Raw genomic sequence first — 21,138 nt, forward strand, 5'->3', positions numbered from 1 at the left:
CTCTTCAACCCCTCCAGGGATGGGGATTCCACCACTTCACCTGTAAGAGCTGCCCCCAGTGAGGAGAGGAGCTGCAGGCCCAGGCCGAGGCCTGGCAGAATTCGGCTGTAGCCCCTTGAGTTACCTCTGACCAGGTTCACAGGTGCCTGCAGGCTGGAAACTGCAGTCTGGGGCACCATTGTTAGGTTCTTAGTGCTGGTGGGGAGAGTGTGAGCACGGGGGCAGGCCCTGCACCCAGCCCGAGGGGCTCTGCGCTGGCTGGAGGCAGCAGCGCTGCCTCGGCATGGCCCAGCCACCAGCTCCGTGCAACGGGCAACACCCGCCCGGGCTGTGTTCTGCTGGGAGAGGCTGCGCCCCTCAGGGTGTGGTACCCCAAAACATGCAGGAGCTAGTGGCAAAACACGGGGGAGAGGCAAGATAATGATGGGTGATCAGTAACACGCTGTTAGGGCAGGTTCTGGAGTGCGTTTCACAAGCCAGAGGTGACAGGACAGAAGCACCAACAGGCTTAGGCTGCAGCGGGAGTGTGCCCAGTTGGGTACTGCAGACCAGTGGGTTGAGCTTAGTACTGACAATCCTCTGACCATCAGCACCCATCACACCAATCCTCCCCCCCTGCAGCCCCCGAGAGCCTGCAGCACCTTTTTACACCACTCCCCCCAAGCCCCCCAACATAGGTACAACAAGGCAGGGGGCGGGGGGGAGTCTTGTGCTTCACCTGCAGTGACAAGATGCATTTTCTCTGCCGGAGGTCAGTGGCAATCGTCCTAAGAAAACAGCAGGCAGCAGCACTGCACAACCAGCACCCCCCTTACCTACTGCCCGCATGCACAGCTCACACAGGGAAGTTCAACCAAGGGCTTTTTTAGTGGAAGTTTGTAAGAACACACCGTACGCAGCTTAGTTTGCTCACACATGTATTGGTTTTTGCATTCTTCAGCCTTTTCCAGGTTTGCCTGTTTTGTGCCCTCAGACCCCACAGCTGCTGCCGTGTTTCAGCAGGTCAGGCCTTGGCAAAACAGCTGCTTTTATTACAGCTAAAATTCAGGTATGGCACCCATCCACCAGAACACCACAGCACGGTGAAACACAAGCTCTGGGTACAGGACAGGCTGTGCCCCTCCGGGGGAGTGGAGCTGACTCGGTGCTCTGGCAGAGGCTTTGCCTCCGGGTGAAGCGCAGGCAGCCGGCGCTGCGCGGTGCTTTGGCACACTTGGGTTTGCCCCCAGAGTTCACACTTCCAGCCCAGCTGCCTCACCGCTGCCTCGGTTTAGCGAGAAGCAGCAGCAGAGCCGGGAGATGACCCAGTGCTGCAAACCCCCAGTTCAGCACAGCGGGCTCTGGGGAAGGCGGCGGAGCGGGGCAGAGCCCAGCATGTGGTGGAAAGGCTCCCCGCCACCACGGCCTGCAACCAACTTGCCAGGGCTGAAGGCAGGAGCGCAAGCTAGTCTTCAGCCAGCGGAGGGGGGGCCAGGTGGAGCTGGAAATTCTCGTTCTGGAAGACGCTGCTGGTGGCTGGGTCACCGTGGGAAACGCTGAGCAGCCCATGCTTTTCACCGCCGTGGCCGCGAGACAGTTCTGTCAGCAGAGCCAGCTGCGAGACAAAAGCCAGTCAGATTGCTGTCCGGCAGTGGGCAGGCTGCCTAGAAGCAATCATGCAAGGTGCAGCAAGGCAAAGTGCTCATGGGGGGGGCTCATCTTTTTCCTGCAGCAATTAGAACAACTTTAACACGTGCAAAGAAAACAGTATTTATGGTATGTAGTGACCCTATACGCCTCAGTGCAGGACAACAGTCTGAACTAAACACCCTTCCAGGTTATTTTAAAGTTACGTAATTGAAAAACAATGCCAGAAAGAGCTGGAAGTGCCAACAACTGCAGCCAAAACAGGCAGAAGGCACAAGGAAAATGCAAGGGACAGAGAGAGCTGTGCTCTCCTTGGGACAACACAGGGGGCAGGAGGAGGGAGCCTTCTGTGCAATCGTGGGAGCCGCACAGTATTTGTAAGGGAGGTTACTTGCAAATCTAAAAAGAACCCAAGAAACCTCACAGCGTGGACACTTTTCAGGCCCAGCCCCAAAGCCAGAGGCATTTCCATGGTTTCACTGCCAGCGAATTCCCCAGCTCTGTCAGAGGCAGCGTGGCTGCCTCGTGATGTGAAACAGCCAGCTCCACGCACAGTCAATTGCCAGCACTAAACAAAACCCAAGGGAAAAGCCAAAGCCCACGCTGCCAGTGCTAATATCTGGCGTGACAACATGCAAAACACCCTTCACCAATTTAAAACCAAAAGGAAGACAGATGGTACATACTCTGGAGGTTCCTCGGTTGAGTCGGCAGAGTTGGTCAAAAGCTTGGATTTGCTGAGGATCCAACAGAGACTCTGAACTTGTCTGATAAAGAGAGCGAGAAGGTTACAGAAACAACACAGAACAAGATGTCAAGTTCATATACACCAAAATCCATCCCTGCCCCTGTCCTTGGAGCTGCTGGCTGGAGCACCTGGCCCGCAGCATGTTCAGGTGCTTTTTAAACCGTCTTTCCTCTGGCTTGAAGCCACTGTGTGCACCTTAGTTTTGGGAAGAAAAAAAACAAAATGCTGTTGTTGCACAAAGGACAGAGATACCCTTACATCCACGACAACTTAACGTTGGTGTCTGCAGCTGATGGCAGACAGACTAAGAGTACTAAGTTACCTTTGGGGGAAGAAAAAAAAGAAAAGAAAAAGGAGAGGGAGAAAAAGAGACAAAAGGGATGGGAGAACTCCCCCACAGCCTGCTGGGAAGAGAAGTAAATGGGTCTCTGTGGAGGAGCAGCCTCTCCTGGGCTTCTCCCCAGGCAGCAGCAGCTCCCCCCAGTCCCTTCTCGTCATCTCCTGATAGTGTCCCCCAGCCCGCGCAGCCTCCCTGCCGGGTCCCGATGCAGCACTGGCTGCAGCAGGCTGTGATCCAGCACAGACTGTGCGTGTCAGCGCTTGGGGGTACCAGCAGTTGGGTACAAGGGTTCCCCAAGCAGCAACGGGGCAGTTACAGAGTTGCAGGCAAACACAAACAGAGTTGCAAATAGAGGGACCACAGCCTGTAACAGGAGCATAACGCAAGGAGGGCTGCACACATACTCAAACTGCTTTAAAAGGCATCATTTACATATCCCAGGGAGAGATGACAGAGCATCACGGAGTCTTGTAGGTTTGTTCCATTTTATCACATCACAATGTTTCTATTTTGAATGTTTCTGCTCATATTCCAAAGCAAAAGCATCATCAAGAAACTACAACAGGAGCCAGGGAGAACAGCCTCCCTCATGAGCAGCAATCTGGCATCTGTTGTCTCCAGGGATCTATTTTTAAAGGAATGTTCAATGTTCATTCTCAAATATTTTCCCCAAAATACATTTCCCAAGGGCTATTAACCCTACCAGTGGGTACTGACTGAAACTGCATTTACTTTAAACTCTCTTGGGCGATGGATCAAGCCCAAGATGAAGAACTAGTAGTGCTGCCTTCAAAGAGTGCGATCAACCAGAATTAAGACTCTACTTCTGGCCCCACTAAGGCAGAGGGGCCTTCCCTGTTCCTCTAGAGCCTGTCAGGGTCACAAGGCGTCGAGAGCAGTCCCGGTCAGGCACGAGCATGCTCCTCTCCACGATTAGAGGCTCTGACCAGCAGCGAGGCCCTGCGCCCAGGGCAGGTGTTCTCCTGTGGGGCTGCAGTGCAACACCCAGCTTGCTCTGTACTTCTTGTGCTTCACGGTGTGTTTGAAGAGCACGTTCAAACGCTCTGTGAAGATGACACCCAGAACTGCTTGGGGAAATAAGCACATGCTACAGAGACAGGCTCCCAAGCTTCTCTGGAAGAGCTCACCGCCAGCTCCTGGAGTATGCTGCCGTCCAGGTGTCAGGTACAGCCTGTGGCTGCTGCTGCCGAGGGGCTGCAGCTCTGTCTCATGGCCCCAGCGAAGTGCCCGTGTCCCGGGCAGAGGTAAAGGCCCCTTGGACAAGGTTCCTTCTGAGCAGCCCTGCCCAAAGTGGATAATGAGCTGCGGTCTGCAAGGGGTAAGGTCTTCGGGCAGAAGGAACAACATTTTGCCAGAGATCACATTATCTTAGTCGTTGATTCAATTTTTAATCACTACCCAAGGGAAAAGGGAAACCCTGCTGGCAACTGGGCAATGAAAATTAACTGAAGTGAGCTGCCTTGAAAGTGACTGCGGAAAAAATCCAGAGCACAGACACTGTGGTGAGATGGGTACACCACCATGTAGAGCACCAGCACCAGCTTTGGCTTCCCCAGGTGACACAACACCCCCCCCAGCAGCAGCCCACCACCCTGCACTGGCAGGGCCTTCTGCTGCACCCGAGAGCCATCCTGTCCCTCAGCAAAACTCTCGATCTGGGAACGCTTTACCCAGACCCTTGGGTTTGTCTTCTCACGCTCTCCCACAGCACCTTTACCTGTCCCTCTCTTCTGGCAGCTCCTCCAGCACAGGCTCCCCTCCCAACTCCGCTGTGAGCAAAGCGCAGCCAGGGCACGGCCTGGCCACCCACCCCTTCATCACGTGAATGTCCCAGAGATGGCTCAGAGCTGGCGAGCCCAGGAGCGTGCTCTGGGGGAACATGCACTGAACCCACCACAGGTTTCCTGAAGCTTGAATCATTTTGTTACTCTCCTGAAGCCACTTGCATCTTGCCTTTGAGACGTTCATCCAAGGAGAGCAGAAAGTCCTGAGTACAGATCGCTTATGCTGGAAGCATGTGCTCAAACTCACTTCTTCCCCCTCCAAGATACTCTTTATATGGTAAATAACTATTTGCTAATCACCAATCAAGGAGCCAAATATCCATATTCCCTGCACTCACAACATAGGTTTTGAACCAGAGAGCCTATGAGAGTGAGAGTCACGTATCCACAGCTGGCAGGTTGTACAGGCGCTTCCAAGGGACAGCAGATCATTCTCAGTTGGGAAAAAAAAAAAAAAAAAGGCTAGGAAAAACTGCCCCTCACAGTTGCTGTGGCCACAGGCATTCAAGGACAAGGAAAATGCAATGTAATTGGCTTCCCTTTTTCTGCTATCTCTCTACCACCCGTATGTAACTATCAATCAGACTGTTCTCCAGGCTGATGAGCTGAAATATTGCAGGCAATTCTTTCTGTTGTCATGGAAACAACTGCTGTCAGGCCTTTTCCTTTTTTTAACGGTGTCACTAAAGGCATGTTTTCATTCAAGAGCTGCGGGGGGCTCTCAGAGTCCAGCATCAGCACTCAGGCACTAGTGGAATCCACTCGGCCCACTCGCTCACCCGCAACACAGCCTCTGCCTCTAGTGCCACTGCAGGGCAGCCAGCTCATTACTGTCTGCATTAGTACGGAGCAGTTTGGCACCTCTAAGGCATTTCCAGCCAAGTCCTTACGCCCCTTCAGAAATGCCTCAGACTAGACACAGAACCCAAGAGACTCAATTTATCCCCTTGAGAGCAGGGCCAGCAAGGAGAAGAAAGATTCCTTTTTGGTTTACAGTTCTCATAGATCTCACCACTATAATGCTAATCTCCGTTGCACATTTTGCTTGCACATATTCCACCCCCCTCTGGTAGTCACCACACAGTCCTCCTAAGCCTGCAATTATCTTTAATTTAACAGCTACAAAATCCATCATCAGCTAGTGCCTAAGCAAAGCAGATCATACACAGCAGTTGTAAGCAGAGGCACTGTGAACAGTCGTGCCAAGAGATGCAAGTGCTGCCTCTCAGAGCCACACTTTCAACAAAAGATACTGCTACATCAATTAGAGCATCCGAGCCCCACATTCCCCCAGGGGGCTGCTCCATAACACAGGGCAGATGCAGCCAGATGTCCTGGGGAAAGCTTTATATATATATTTTTTATACATATAAAGCACCTATCACCATACTGATAAACATTCTCTGGAACCACTCTGATGGCAGAGGTAAGAACAGGAGTCAGCCTGTTAGTACCTCAGCACTTCTGTTTCCAACCAATTTAAAAAAAACCCCCACAAACCCAAAAATGCAAAAAAACCAAAAAGCCACAAGACTTTGAAGCCATTCCTAGGAATAATGGCTTGGGATTCCCAGGAACAAAGGCAAACCCACCTCTCTCACTTACAGAGTCAAATGCACAGGCGATGGACACCAAGTCCACCTTCTGCCATTCCTCCCCTGCACTTGGACACTTACTTCACCATGCCCAACTAGCATTAAAAAGGTACCCAAATTCAGTTTTTTAATGAGAGTTGAGCCAATTAATGTAAAACTAAGTAAATCTACTTCTCTTCCACAGGATAAGGACCTGCTGTTTTCATGGTACTCCCAGGAACCCGGAACAATCAACCAGAAAGACAGCAAGGCAGGCAGCTGCTCTGACCCAAAGTCACTAGAATGACATTAACATTACAAAATTGTTAATGAACTAAAGAAAAACCTCAGGACATCCCTCGTAGAAGAAGAGCATGCCACTGCAGACCTCTGCAGAGCTGCTGCAGAGTAATGCACCGCTGCTACGCGACAGACGCAGACCAGCCGATCACTGCGGAGGTGGAAACCGAGTCTCGCAACGTGGCAAGTGGGCAAAGGTTTGCTCAGAGGAAATCCCAGAGCCACCGGGGCTGCGCGACAGCAGCAGAATGTGTTTCCTCAAGACCAGCCTCCCCAGCGTTTCCCCCCTTCCCTCAGCAGGCGTGCCCAGGAGCGGACCCGCTGGTGGCAGGCCAGGCCCTGCCTGCTCCTGCCTGTGGGCAGCGGCAGGCGGCACCGCCGGGCTGGCAGCTGTGGGCAAACCTGCACCTGCTGGCTGCAAGCAAACAGAAGCACTGACTCACCAAAGCCCATGGCAGAGCAGCCTTCCCTCAGCACTGCTACAGCGGAGGCAATCTGCCACACAAGTCTGCGCTACAGCTCTGTCCTCTGATCTCTTCAGAAGCAGAATGGGAAAGGCAGATGTCTCTTATTTCCAGTTGAACTTAGCTGAACTTAAGGAGCAAACCTCCCGCTCAAGGCAAGGGAGAGGACAGGCTTATTTGTGCTCTAATAGACTCACTGCTGCTGCAACATCAGATACTGCAGTGACTGAGGAGAGAGGAGGAAGAACTGTCTGTATTAAATACCTAGAAACACACTGGCATGCCTCCATTCCCCCTCTCCTAGCTGCTCTGTTTAGCAGCTCGTGCTTACACCAGGCACTGTTGGAATATTCCCTTGGACTTCTGCTAATGCCTTCAGCTGAAGGAGCAATAATGCTGTTCAGGATTAATTAGATAAGCACAAAACCACATATCCTCACTGGATACTGTGGCCCTGCAGATGAGATGTTTATTTAAAGGGAAGCATGGAGGCACATGGATTAAACGTCATGTAAAGACAACGCACAACAGGCCTGTGATCAGGCTGATCTCAGGTCAGTGCCTGAACCCCAAAGGACAGAAGTGTCATGCATGAAGGAGAATCATTCATTTTCTAAACATGAGCTAAGAGGCTGTTCAACAGCATTCCACAAGAGACAGACACGGAAGACTGAAGAGGTGCAAGTGTTCTCTCAGTGGCAGGAATTTGGGGAGAGAAAGGGAAGTTAAAGGGAAGGCAAAGACATGTAGAAGAAGGAAGAAGTCCTACTTGGTTTAAGAAGGATTAGTGACCCATGCTGCCAGAGGCTTACTGATAATGTGACCCCAAACCTTACAGAAAACTCAAGCAGATGCCTCTGCTATCCCTCCCCTTCATAGCTCCTGACACCACTGCAGCAATATGCTACTGCTATTTAAGAGGGAAGTTTATAATGTGCTTAAGAACAGCTCTGGTCCTGGGAGCTCAGCTGCAGCTGCCCAAGCTTGTCTATGCTCAATTCACATATAAACCAACAAAACATACTGTTTAATTGTGCAACATGAGGGTAAAAGGAATGAGGAGGGAGAAGCAACACAGAAACTGCAGCTTTCCACTTAAGGGATTTACAAGAGACAGATGTTCATCTGCCACCTGCATTTCTGAAAGCCAACCCCCCCGAACAGCCAGTGACACCCTCAGCTACAGCAAGCACCATCATTCCCTCTCATACCCTCCCATCAGGGGACTACAGACTGAACCAAAACTTCAGCCTCTATTTATTTTGCTCCCCTCCTTCAGAGAAACAGAAGAAAGGAGTCATCTGCACCCTTCTTAACCCTTTCAGTCATTTCTCATCTTGGGATGAGTATGAACTGCAGAGGGGAGCAGCAATAGCCCCTCCAGCAGCAGCAGCAAGCACAGCACCACAGGCAGAGGCTGCTGGCAGGGCAGTGCACGGCTCTCCGGCCAGCACCACGCCTGGAAGAGTAGCCTCTCCTAGCAGGTGGAGAGTCACACACTTTCCTTCCTGCCTGTGCTCCGAGGCAGATCTGCGAAGGCAGACTGAAAGCTTGCAATTTCACAATGAAGACGTATGTAACAAGCTGTGCTGGTTCCTTGAAGAACAGATATGTGGCTGTCAAGCTCCGTGCTAAACTACACATAACTCCTGGCAACAGGGACTGATGCAGGTAGTGGGAATATCAACAGGTTGCCACAGCCCAGCATCTGTCACTGTATTAAAATGAGTCTGTTCTACAGATCCTCCTAGATATGAAATGTTTTATTAAAAGGGAGGATATTTTCATCAGACCGTAGGAATAGTTTCTTTGAAATTGAGATGTAAAGCAAAGCAAAGACTGTCCAGTGAAATTTTGCCATCTTTTCTCTTAACCAGGACACACCACTTCCCCAGGTGACCCTCGAGGCACAGGGCAGCCAGTCTCACTGGTCTTGGCTTTAGGCAGTTTGAAAATCAGTTGTCTCTGCTTCATGTTAGCCTCACACAGGTCCTAGCATGCAAGACTGTAGACAGGAAAATGAAACTTCTGCCAGGTTACAGAGCTATATATGAAAGCCAGGGGAAATAGTTACAAGTCAGTCTGATTTTCTCAAACACACCCCCCCCCCCAAAACCAAATTAGACTCCCACTAAAATGAAAAGTCCAAGAAAACAATCAACTTTGGTTTAAAAGCTGCTAAGGGATAATTACGGTTTTGAAATTAGTCTCTTTAAAGTTGTATTTTATATTCAGTTTTAGCCTTGGTGCCCATCCTCCTCTACCTGCTAGTTAAGACTCCTGCATCAAGTTTTCTTCTTACTAAATCACTTTTGTCTCCAATACATTACAAGAAATCTTAATACAGAGATGTTCTGCTGATGAGAAGCCAATGATAGAAAGTGTCTCTAGTTCCTTCCTCACGTGGATTTCCTACGCACTGTTGAAGAAGTTAAGGAATCTACCCCCAAAGCCAACTCCAAAGCTAAAGGACTGGGTATTTTCTCAGTTAATGCATATGTGGGAATATTCTCTACGGAGAAGAATGCACGATGCTGTAACTGTATAAAATGCTAATTGTCTGTCTGGTGTTATTGGGGGGAGGCAGGGCAGGGAAATCACACCCAGATATTTTCAAAGTTATAAAGTCCTTGGAAAATTCTGATATTGCAGGGAGTCAGGCTAATAACTGATGGTGACTGAAACTAGCAAAACTGTCTACTGGCTGACAGAGGTCATGTAACATTTGTCTAGCTCTAAAATAAGTATTGGGAAAAAAATGTCTAAGCCTTCATTCTTACCCGGTTGTAAGCACACAGACATGCTGCAGAGGGATGTTTAACATCTCAGTTAAGTGACAGACTACAGTGCCAACACCTCACGGGTGGAAGTCGGTCAAGAAGCTCCAGGTTGGATGGAAGGCTGCCTTGCAAAGAGGGACACTGGCAGCAGGCTGCAGAACAGAGCTCAAAGGTAGAGCCTGACAAACTGGATTAACTATGGATTCCATTCATCGTCCATCCTGGTGTGACTTGACAGGATTAAACTCCTGAATAAAACATATTTGCCATCTGGACAGCTCTAACAACAGTGCCCTTAGAACTTAGGCGCATTCTCAAACACGGAATAACCAAAACATGTCAGCTTAGGGGGTCGTGGCACTTTCTGCAGAGCTTATGGCCCAAGAGCCAAGACTGTGTTCTTCTCCCCAGTCTCTAGTATGAGTATGCATGCTGGCAGAATAAATGGAAAACACAAACTAGCTCACGGAAACAAGGCAAATTAGTTTTGGAGATCAGTGACTAAGATACCAGGAGTACTCCACTTAACGTATTTAGGCAGCAGCCCAGCTATGGTGCTTTCACCTAACATGCCTCGGTTGATTTGAAACACCACAACACAAAAAAGCACTGCAAGTTTTAAATTGGATTTAAAAAAACCCACCACAAACACAAGCTTTCATTTCTTTTAACACTCATTTATGGTGTAAGGTAAGGAAGATAGGAAAGATGATCAGTTTAGACCCAGAAGATGACCCTTGGGAAGACAGCAAAGGTTAGGGGATAACATGGAAAGCACAATCTTCTGGTAGCAAAAACAGAGGAAAAAAGTCACTTTCCCCTTCACTGGGGCAGAATGTCTCAAGGCTTCATCACAGCAAGGCTCCACTTAAATAAATGCTATCACCAGATTCAATAACGGTTCAGTGCTGGCTTGTGGCATCTCTCCACCTCCCCCAATTTCAAAGCAATTGCTACAGAAGTCATGCATGCAAAGCAGGGATGGAGAAAACACTGTCTTTTGGGCTGTCGTTTCACATATAAATCTCAACAACATTGCAAAATTCAAACTGACAGTCTTTGTTTCAGCTGAGCAGAATCAGTACTATGAAATGCACTCCAGATGCTCAGTGGCATTTCTCAGTATGAATCTATTCCTAATTCAAGGCCTGCTAAGAAAATAAATACCTAAAAACTGAAGACTTCACTATGGGGAAAAAACCCTACATTAGATTTTTTTGACAAGAGACAGACTAACCTTTCAGGGTCTTCAAAGTGGTTGCAAAGAAATACCCTCCCCACAGATCTAGATGTGAAATGTTCCAGAAGCTATGGAGCTGGCTCTCTGGGGCCCAGAGAAGGCAGGGCTGAAAGCACAACTGTGTCAGCGTAACCTTCCTCTGGGATTTCCTGCTCCTTGTTCACGGAAACACCAGCTGTGGGAGCGAGAGCAGCTTGAACGGACACAGCCCTCTGGGTGTGCCCGGTGTCGAGAGGGAATGAAGAGAAGCCCTTCACCAGAGAATTGCAGCACCTAAAGGCTGAACAAACCTTGTGACAAACAGAAATAAATCTCTTCTGCGCCTGGGGGGACACCAGAGACCAGTGACTGCTGCTATCCTGGATCCAGGCTGAGGAAGACCCTTGGGAACACACGAATGTGGCTCTGGGTGGGGAGGAGCCCTGCAGTCACCTCTTTTCTTCTGTCCCGTTGCTTGCCTGCTTCTCCTCTCTGCAGCATCATGCATTATCTGCCAGGCTGCTGCAGAAAATGCACCTTTCAAACAGACCTCAATTCTGCACAGACCACTGTCATGTCAAAACAAGCACGGGAAGCTTGGCTGTTTTCATGCTTAATTCTCTGCTTAAATTTACTTGAGGCTGCACAAGAGCAAACCCTGCCATACTGGCATGCACCAGCTGCCTCCAGCGAGCACTTCTGTGCCCCAGGAAGCTCTCTCCTCACCCTGCTGCTCTTGGCCCCTGCGGAGCTAGGCAATACGCACACCCACCTGCACACCCACCTCCACTGCAACCTCAGCACTTCCCCCAAAAGAAAACGCTTGTTCTGTAACTCAGACTGCTGCCTGGCCAGATGAATGTTACTTCACAGGGTTAATTAACACTACTGAGCAGCTATTGTTAAACAAACAAACTTCCTGGAGAAGCTAGAGATTTTACAGTCTTTTGCCAAGTCTAAAAATACTCAGCTTTTTTAAGATCTGACTGTGCAACAGTTTAATCACATGCAAGTACAACAGTTAAATATTATCATTTAAATATGTGAGGAACATCACAAACTTGGAGAGGATCTGGGACATCAGGAGGAGGAGGAGGAGGGGGGCTTGAGGCAGTGCTTGGGTTCTGAAGAGCCAGAGCCAAGCTCCACTGATCCGGCTGTGTGCGGAGCAGGAGATGGGCTGCTCTGCCAAGAGCACATGACAGGCAGCAGGGAAGCATCCAGCACACTCAGATGGTCTGGCATGGGCATTTTCTAGCTAGTGCTAGAAGATCTGTGCTGTAACTCTCTTTTTTCCCCCATCCAGTCTTCCAGGTCTCCCTTTAAGCCCTGAGTCGCAGCCAGCCCCTCACTTTCACAGACAGATCAGTTAAATAAGGGGAAGTGTCTTTCCCCTGTCCTGATCATTCGCACGTCATCTGGAGCATTTTCCACTTCATTCTGCCATGGTGTATGTCCAGACTGGTATTAAAACACACAGGGGTTCTCCCTGTGACTAGCCCATGAAAAATCCAGTGATAACCAAGTTATAAGGCACTTTAATGGGGAATGATAGTTTTAGTACTTAATTTTGCCTTTAGCTTCTAAAGCTAAACCTGGTCTGTCACACTCATTTGCACACATTCCTTTGGAGCAGAAGTGCAGAGGGTAAAATATGGGGCTGCTGAATCTGCCTCACTTTAGAGCCAGTATGCATATTTCAGTGTATCAGGATGGTACACAAAACAATGAGCATTTGTAAGCAGACTGTTTGGACCACAGTGGATTTACAATCTCCTGGGAAAGCTTTTCTTTGTCGCTATATAAGTTTGACTGCAAAGATTGCACTGTGCTCCATATAATCCTCACAGATTACTTTTCCCCCAGGCCCCCCTTCAAGCAGGAAGCTTCTTTTTTGGTTAATACAGAAGCTGATGGAAGTTGACTAATGCTGTTAGCTATCTTTTGATCGGAATTGATTTGGCAGAAATTGAAATAATCTGCTAGGAGAAAACTACAGTACTACTATAAAAACATACTCCAAGATTAAATTACTTAGGTTTCAGAAGTGAAACAACATTGCTTTGCATGCATCTGTGTGGTGACAAATGCACAAGTACCTTGAGGTGTTTAGGAACAAACCCCTACCAGTGACTGCCTTCGCTGGAGCACAGGGCAGCAGCTCAGCTCCCCACAGTGCAACATCCCTAAAAGACATCCCAGTAAGCTACCTGCCATTTTTGCTTACAATCTACAGTACCATGCCAGGGAAAATACAGAAGCATGCATATTGAGACTGGACTTCTGTTAGAATTGGGGATGGTGAAACTTCTTGCACACAAATACTGACAATAAATATGAACTCATTATCTGTTCTCTCACCCAAATTCAGCTGCATCGGTCCTGTTTACACACAAGCTTCTTAAAACATTGACTTGGTGAGGCAAATCAGTTCCACATCTTTTACCCAGAGCCAGGTTATCTGTTAGGAAGGTAGAATGGAGGCTCCACAACCCAACCACAAGGAACACGCCAGCTTTGAATACAAGTTTTATATAAAGAACACCCAAAAACAGTTTGAAAGAAACTGTCCTCAGGCTCTCACAAACAAGACAAAACAGCTGATGCATCTAGCAGGCAATCAGCTGCAAGCATCCAGCTTCCCCTCACATTGGCTAGCAGTTCCCAGACCTTCTGGATGAACACATTTCCATTACTTCCACAGCTCTGTATGCCCACGCCAAAACAAAATGACATTCATAAGTGTGACTAGTTAGCTGCTGATAGTGTTTGACAGTTACTGATCACAGGCTTGTCTGGAAGCAAAGACAGACATGAGAACAAAGTGGCAAAGTCTATAAGCACTGCTTGAAGTTGACTTGAAGAGAAACCACCACACAAACCTTACCTGTGCTGAGGATGCTCCACTTCCTTTTTTTAGCTCTGAGAAGTTCTCAATCAGTTTTCCTCCCTTGTTACTTGAGTTGCATTTATAGCACATCCACCTCATCAGGCCCTTAGTTACTGTCCCACACTCTTTACTCAGCAGACACAGCGAATGGTACAAGTGGCCACAGCTGTAAAGAGAAGAATTCTGCTAGGTGCTTGAAAGCAGGATAACGTAGCTCGACAGCTCTGCGCTTTGGAGGGGAAATCACCAGTCAATGGAAAAGGCGGCTGCTTATCTGTAAACAAACATCAGCAGTGCACACGTTCCCTTCGTACCTTCACACTCTGCTGCAGTATTTCTAGACTTGCAAAAATAACAGTAGATGCCCATTTGCTGATACAGCTGCAGATCATAATACTAGGGTAATAATCATCTTATCTTATTTTATAGCCATCTGGTCACGGACAGGAATACCGGAGATGCCAACAGAGTAGCTAGCCAGGCCTGCAAGTAGATCTGAGATGTACAAACACAGGCAAACGAACCCAGTGTGCTGCAACTGCACAAACTGCATTGCTGGGAGAGATGACAGATAAACGGACAGCTTACTGAACAGCTCTCACAGAATTGTAAGGCAGTTATTTCCAGTTGATATAGAGCTGGCTTCATGCAAAGAAGGCTATCTCTAATGACTTTGACTAGCCAGCCCTTTTACAGTGCAAGGGAGCAGGGATGCAAGCTCACTGGAATACATATGATTACTTGTGCAAGTCAAACACCAGCGGCTTTAAAAAAATTAAAAAAAAAAACAAAACCAACCTACTAACATGATCACAGCTGTGACCCTACCCCCTTACCTGAAAACAATTATTTCATCAGCAGTTTCTTGCCTTCTTTTGTACTGTTGTAGACAAATGCAGCAGTAATCTTGCTTTGGGGTAAGCCCTCTAGTGACAGAAGCTCTTAGGTTACACAGGGACCAGTGGAGATCATGGTTTAAAAGACTCGTAGTTGTCTCTAAAAGAGTCTGTGTGGAAGACAATATACAGAATAACTAGGTCATTTTGTCCTCTCCAGACTGCAGAAACTCCATACCAATCAATTCTTCATAACAAGCAGCTTAGCAGATTACTAATAGAAAACCAACCCAACAAAATTGCTTCTCTTTATGCTTTCTAGCCACTGTCCTCAAAATACTCATCCTTTCATCACATGTTAATGGAGGCAATACCTTTTCACTCTTAAATAGATAAGTCCTTTATTGATTTTTGTCAAAGAGCATTAAAAGAGACATGGTAGGCTCATTTTGTCATCTTCCATACCAGACCATCCTTCTTTTCCCTTTACTTGGTAAGTTACTGCTTACATTCCCCATTTTAGGAGGATTGTGCTGATAAAAATCAAAGCCCAAATCACAACTATCACAATTAGAATACAAAAAACCCACCGAACTTTTCATCTGCTAGTTCTTCCCAACTGAGATTTCCGTTTCTGAAAAGCCAAGAATAGTAATTCCTTATTCCTTATAAAACAAAATACCCTCAGTTTTTAGCAGTCAGTACTTCTTTCAGCACCAACAGGTATCAGGCATAGGTGCTCTGGTCTGTGATCTATCAATGCTCTGTGGCAGCAACTCACAAAAGGCTGCAGAGGTTGCACCAGTGGTTCACATCTGGCCTAGTCCAGATGTGACATGCAGTGTGTACCAGACAACTGCCAGGCAATGACAGAGGACCTTGTGCTGCTCAGAGCAGAACTTTACCAAGAACCCAAACAGAGATAACATCTCTTCATGTTCAGCCCTCTACAGTAAAGCTATTTCCCATTTTAATTTTAAATTGGATGCTGCTGCATAGAGGCCTGAGCAGTAGCTAGGATGGGCAGTGCCATATCGTAGGCAGAACGAGGGAGGGTGAGCTTGGAGGAAGACTGTGCGTTCTGTTTTGGGGAAAAGGAGTTTTAGAAAACTGTTGAAGTTTGGATACTACCTGGGATTTGAGATTGGACAGAGAAAGGCAGGAGTGAGATAAAAGAGAAATCTCATCAGGTGACAAAGGAAGTGCAGCATTACCACTGGGAAGTGGCAGAACAGCCTAACTAAAGAGGTCTTATTTAAAACCGCATAAAAAGACAAAATATACTGGTTTTGTGCCTTTGAATCCCTAATTGCAGGATGAGCTGGAAAAAAAGCAGTTGTTCATCCTTCCAGTACATTTAGCTGAACTACAGAAGTGTTTGTCATGTAACTGTCAGTCCCTTCACTTGCCATCTGTCTGTGAGCAATACAAACTCATTCCCCTTCCCCCAATCACACAAATATAAATCACTTACATGTCCATTTACTTTGCCCTGCAGAGAGAAATGGCAGATGAGAGAGTACTAGGCTAGATAGCTAAAAGCAATTCCTGTATATGGCAGTGGATGAAACAGAAATGCATGCAACTTACTTGTTCATAGTTGAAAGTGTCCAGCATTCCCAAGACAAGTCCTTGAATTTCTCCGAGCTTCCCTTTTCCATAAACTGGATCCTGTATGAAGAAATGAAAAGCTGCAGCTGAATCACAGGATATGACCATTCTGATTTTTTTCTCTTTTCTCTCCAGATTGGCATCACAAGCGGAAGTTATGACTCCAGATTTGAAGATGCTGTACATGCACAAGGACAGCAGAATCATCCTATGTATTGATGGGAAAATTGGTAATTAGCAAAATTGAGTAGATGATAACATCAATACTAATTACTGTGTTTGGGTCAAAATACTTCAGATGTGACTTTGCAAACTTCATTCGGGAGATGCAAGAGCTGACTGGAGAATGCACTTGAGGAATACCAAAGAAAACAGCAGAAAACTGTGACACAGGAGGTATCAACTCCATCTGTGCTGCCACTTGACACCAGCTGCTTATAGGTGTCTGCTGGGCTGCCTGCAGGGCTCCGGGCCTCAGGTCAGTGAGACATTTACTCCTGAGTCTCTCTGCACCCCCAGGTCACCCCCAAGCTCATTCAACACCCCCTGAGCTGCAGCTGAAAGAGACCCAGCGAGCTGGGCAGCTGCACAGCAGTACGCAGGAATTCTGAGCAATCCTGGTCTCACATCCCAAGTAACAAAACATCATCTGGAGAACAGGTGCCTGTGGCTCTTCTGTTGCTGCAGGGACGCTCTCCATGTGCCCTGAACAGCTTTATTTCCATGTCCCAGCAGCACAAGTGAAGGATTGTTCTACCAGTCAAGGCCCTAGTACATCTCAATCACCTCCCTCAAGGCCTGCTCCCAGTCAAACATCCCCTTCTCCTCCACAGCCACCCTAAGCACCCTCTGAAGCATTCATTGCTCAAGGCAGGACAGGAACGCTGGTCTGGGATGCATCTCCCTGTTCTGGGCTGAGCTTAGTAAGGAGCCCTTTGGGAGCTGCTCTCCAAGACAAGGTGCAGCCTCTCAAACAGGCAGAGATGGGCAAAGCACTGGAAGAGGGGAGAGACTTCTGCAATGCCCCTCCCTCCTGCTGGGCCCTGTTGCACAAGAGAGCAAGCTTCTGCTCATGTGTGCACTGGACCACGCCAGGAAATACCAACAACCAGATTGCTGAGAGATTGCTGACAGCTCCTCGGGGCCACAAGGGCTAGCAGCCACCAGCACTAGCATCTCCTGGGCAGAACTGACCCTGAAAGATCTCACCACACATTGTAGAGGTGCCCTGTCCCCTACTAATGTGCAGCATGGCATCATTTCCAATACACACGTGCCAGGAACACAACTTCCTCCTACTTGTCTTTGCAGCGACAGCAAGATCAGACTAAAACGCAACACAACGATGTTACCCTAAAGAAGATGCCCTGCAAGATGCTGGCTAACCAGCTGGGATCCAGGCTGTCTTTGTGTCTTTAACATAAACGGGAAGCAAAGAAGTGGTGTGATGCACACCGCGCAGCCCAGCTTCAGTTCTGCCTCTGTGGCCCAGCCAGTCTGATCTGCAAAAGAGCAAGGCTGTGCCCTCCCCGCCCCAAACTGGCACCAGCAAGGCACACACATGCCTGTAATCAGAACAAGTCTACTCAGGAGCACCTCAAAAGAAGATCAAGGGAAATCACCTTTGTGTAACACACAAATCCCAGAGACTGGCAGACAGTTATTGAATTGGACCTGGAAAAAAGCATTTTGCCCTGCTGGGAAGGATATGGGGGAAGCCTGCTGGAAACTGAGGAAGCTGACTGGTAGAATGGACAAAACATTGGCAAAAAAAATAGAGACAGACTGGCAAGATGTGAAAAGGAAACTAACCTAGAGAGTAGAAAAATGATGGAGATATGGTGGAAACTGGAACAGAAGGAGCTAATGAACAAGCTCTGGATGAGAGGAATGAGAAAAGGGGTAGGAGCAAGACTGATTCCATGCTGGGACTAAGGGTGAGGGACAGAAAGGATAATCAAGAGTGAAAAAGCAAGTTGACAGAGACAACTAAAGTAGCATGCAGGTTACACTTCAGGATACCCAGAGAGATCAGCAAAACAGCTACAGAAACTAAGTCAGGCAACTTTTGAACAGCCCTGAGTAATATCGAGTCAAAACCAGCTGTAGATTTAGAATATACAGAAGAGCCTAACATGTTGCAGAGGCTACTTTTTTGCTAGGTGAACAGTACAGCCTCAAACAACACTAAGTTTTCTTTCTACAGGCATAACTGAGAAGCAACAGCATAGAAAGTACACTACAGTGAGTCACCATATGAATTATGGAAGGCAACGGGGAACTCGGGACTTCCAATGCAGCATGTACATGATCCGTAACAGTAAGTTCTTTTTGCATCCACCAGATACTTTTCTAAAGCACCCAAGTATATGGCCAAAGAAACTTAGACAGGTAACTCACAAACTGCACATATAGTAACTCAAACTTCCCAAGATGCAAGTAGAGACTTCCAAAGCACCTTGTTTCTCATCCGGATAGAGGAGGAAGAAGATATATGAAGAGAGGGGAATAAAAGAGTCACCTACAGCTTTGCAGAGGAAGAATGCGAGTCTGAGGGCCAGCTTTTAGTTGCTCAGTTTTTCTCAAGTCATGCTTAATGATGTCTAAAAAAATGACAGGTAAGAAGAGAATGGACTTATCTCCGAAGAGGACCTGTGTGGTCTCACAAAGCCTTACACTGAGCCTGGCAGTCGAGTACAAGTGGTGAAGCTCCTGCATGCTTCCTGCCAGCAGCCACTGAAGACAGTGCTTCACAGGCCTGGGCTGCAGCTGTCTACCTCCTTGAGCATGGAATCCAGAGCTGTAATTTCACATTTCCAGCAAGTTATAATGCCTTCTTCCAGTTTCCTGGTTTCAGACCCCACAAAATTTACAAAATCACAAAAGCCTTGCAGGATCACTTACGTTTATGGAGGAATATGTTTCATTAACTCCACCTTATAAAATTTGTCTCAGTTTGGAATTTATGCATGCTCCAAATACACTGTACGGGATGGCACATTAATAACAGTAAGTTGCACCAAGCCAGGAACAGATCACAGCTACACTTTCCAGGCTAGTATTTCCCTGGGGACATGGCAAGGCTCAGCATGGAAAGGCAAAGCCAAGCTCGCTGCCCAGTGCTGCTTCCAGCACACAGATCAGGAACAGCTGGCTGTTATCCAGATGTAATCCAGAAGTGCTCACGCAGCCTTTCAGCCAGTTCTGTTTCCTCTATTTCCGACTTCTTCCTGGCTCCAGGAAATAGCACTTTCTTTGCTAACTGCACTCACAGAACTGTGCTAATAAATGCACTATGAACTCAGGAAACACATTTGCTTGCAGCTCGTCCCATCTGCAAGGGGACAGAGCAACTATTGCACATAAAACTAGTTCCAGTGTTGACCTTCAGGACTGGAAGAAAAAAACCAGGCAGGGCCCTAAGCAGGGATGGAAAAAATTCAAACAAATGCTTTTTCGATCTTACTGCTTCCACTCTGTAACAGATTTTAGAGGTTCCTTCCATACTTCGGGGCTCCTACAGGTAAATTTTAAATTTCTGGCTTCTCCAGTTCTCCATTTTGTAGTAGGCATCAGCTGCAGCTACTTACAAAACATTCATGAAAAATTACAGCTTTGTAAGGGAATTAACACTCAACCTTACAGACCTCTTCAGACAGCATTCACATCCTTAAAGACATGGAATTTTTCTTAATGCTCAAGAGGATTCCTCTTGTATCTCTCCTAATATGGTTATTTTAGACTTTCTATTTAGTAAATACCTTTACAACATTATTAAGGATGAGTAAGAACATAAAATCATTATTTTACATGACTTCAATTATATAAAGTTGAGTCAATATGCTGTAATAAGCAGATGCCAGGAGCCTACCTATTTTCTGTGAAAGCTGTGGAGTCAGGTCATAGCCCTTTACAAGGTGCCTTTAGCAAAGCATTTTGGTTGCAAAGTTGACATTTGCATAAAGTCAAGTCTATAAGCAGTTAAGTCCAGAAGAGGAAGAACAGTCCACTAAAATTGGAATACTCTAATTCCTTTTCAGAAAAGGCAAGGTAATCTACCTCAGATTACTGATGTCCTCCATTTTACAAAAAAATGCCCCAGTTAATTCAGAACAGGTTGTTAGGTGTTGGAATGGGCTGCCCCGGGAGGTGGTGGAGTCCCCATCCCTGGAGGGGTTCAAGAGTAGGGTCGATTTAGAGCTTAAGGATATGCTGTAGGTGGGAACTGTGCTAGGAGAACGGTTGGACTAGATGATCTCCAGGGTCCTTTCCAACCTAGATGATTCTGTGATTCTGTAATTCCTGAGCAGCTGTTCTACCTTCCAGACCTGCAGCTCCTGTGCATCTATGCTCTACCACCAAGATCTGACCTCTGTTGGAACAGCTTGTGAGGGCATTTTCAGACAAGCACCACTTATGATTCTGGGTTTCACAGAAATATTTCTAGGGCTTGGGAAAGGCTGTATGTTCTCCAGGGCCCAGAAGAGCTGGTTTAAGAATTTACTTATGGCCACAGTTAAAGTGGCACATGACTAACATTTTGAACAGGGCCTTACATACTGCTCAGAGCCAAGACAGAACGGTTTGGCACCAGGGTTTAGAATTTCTACATGGCTTCAAAGTGCAACAACACAGCTTTGCAAAAGGAATAGCCACCCAGGGCTAACAAAATAGAGATCTTTCTAGCTGAGAAAGCTGTTGAGATAGAGTATTCTGGGAAACACCATGTATGCATGCCCTGTTGTTACTCTTCTCTGCAGGACAAGAGTAAAAGGCATCCCCAGATAATCCAAGGAAGCATATGACAGGTCACACTACACAGAGAGGCAAAAAAATCCAGTGCTCCCTGCTGTCTAACACAGCAGTTACTTTGCTGATCCCAAACATGGCAAGGGTTCAGAACCCCTGAACATTTCAGCTGAGCACCCAAAGACATGGCCACATG

General features: G+C 47.4%; 1 protein-coding gene across 3 annotated transcripts in view; it reads right to left on the bottom strand.

The window, feature by feature from the left end:
- Nucleotides 1-913: 913 nt before the first annotated feature.
- Nucleotides 914-21,138, bottom strand: part of VPS8 (VPS8 subunit of CORVET complex) — an 87,562-nt gene continuing 67,337 nt past the window's right edge. For 2 of the 3 annotated variants that reach the window (XM_074912809.1, XM_074912810.1), the window contains 5 exons: nt 16,173-16,253; nt 14,583-14,752; nt 13,744-13,912; nt 2,313-2,393; nt 914-1,594 (listed from right to left, as the gene is read on the bottom strand). In XM_074912809.1, the coding sequence (XP_074768910.1) occupies nt 1,445-1,594; nt 2,313-2,393; nt 13,744-13,912; nt 14,583-14,752; nt 16,173-16,253 (651 nt within the window). In that variant the 3' untranslated portion in view covers nt 914-1,444. The other variant, XM_074912813.1, reaches the window with a different exon arrangement.

Source organism: Athene noctua, chromosome 8, assembly GCF_965140245.1.
Source record: "Athene noctua chromosome 8, bAthNoc1.hap1.1, whole genome shotgun sequence".
Lineage (NCBI taxonomy): Eukaryota > Metazoa > Chordata > Aves > Strigiformes > Strigidae > Athene > Athene noctua.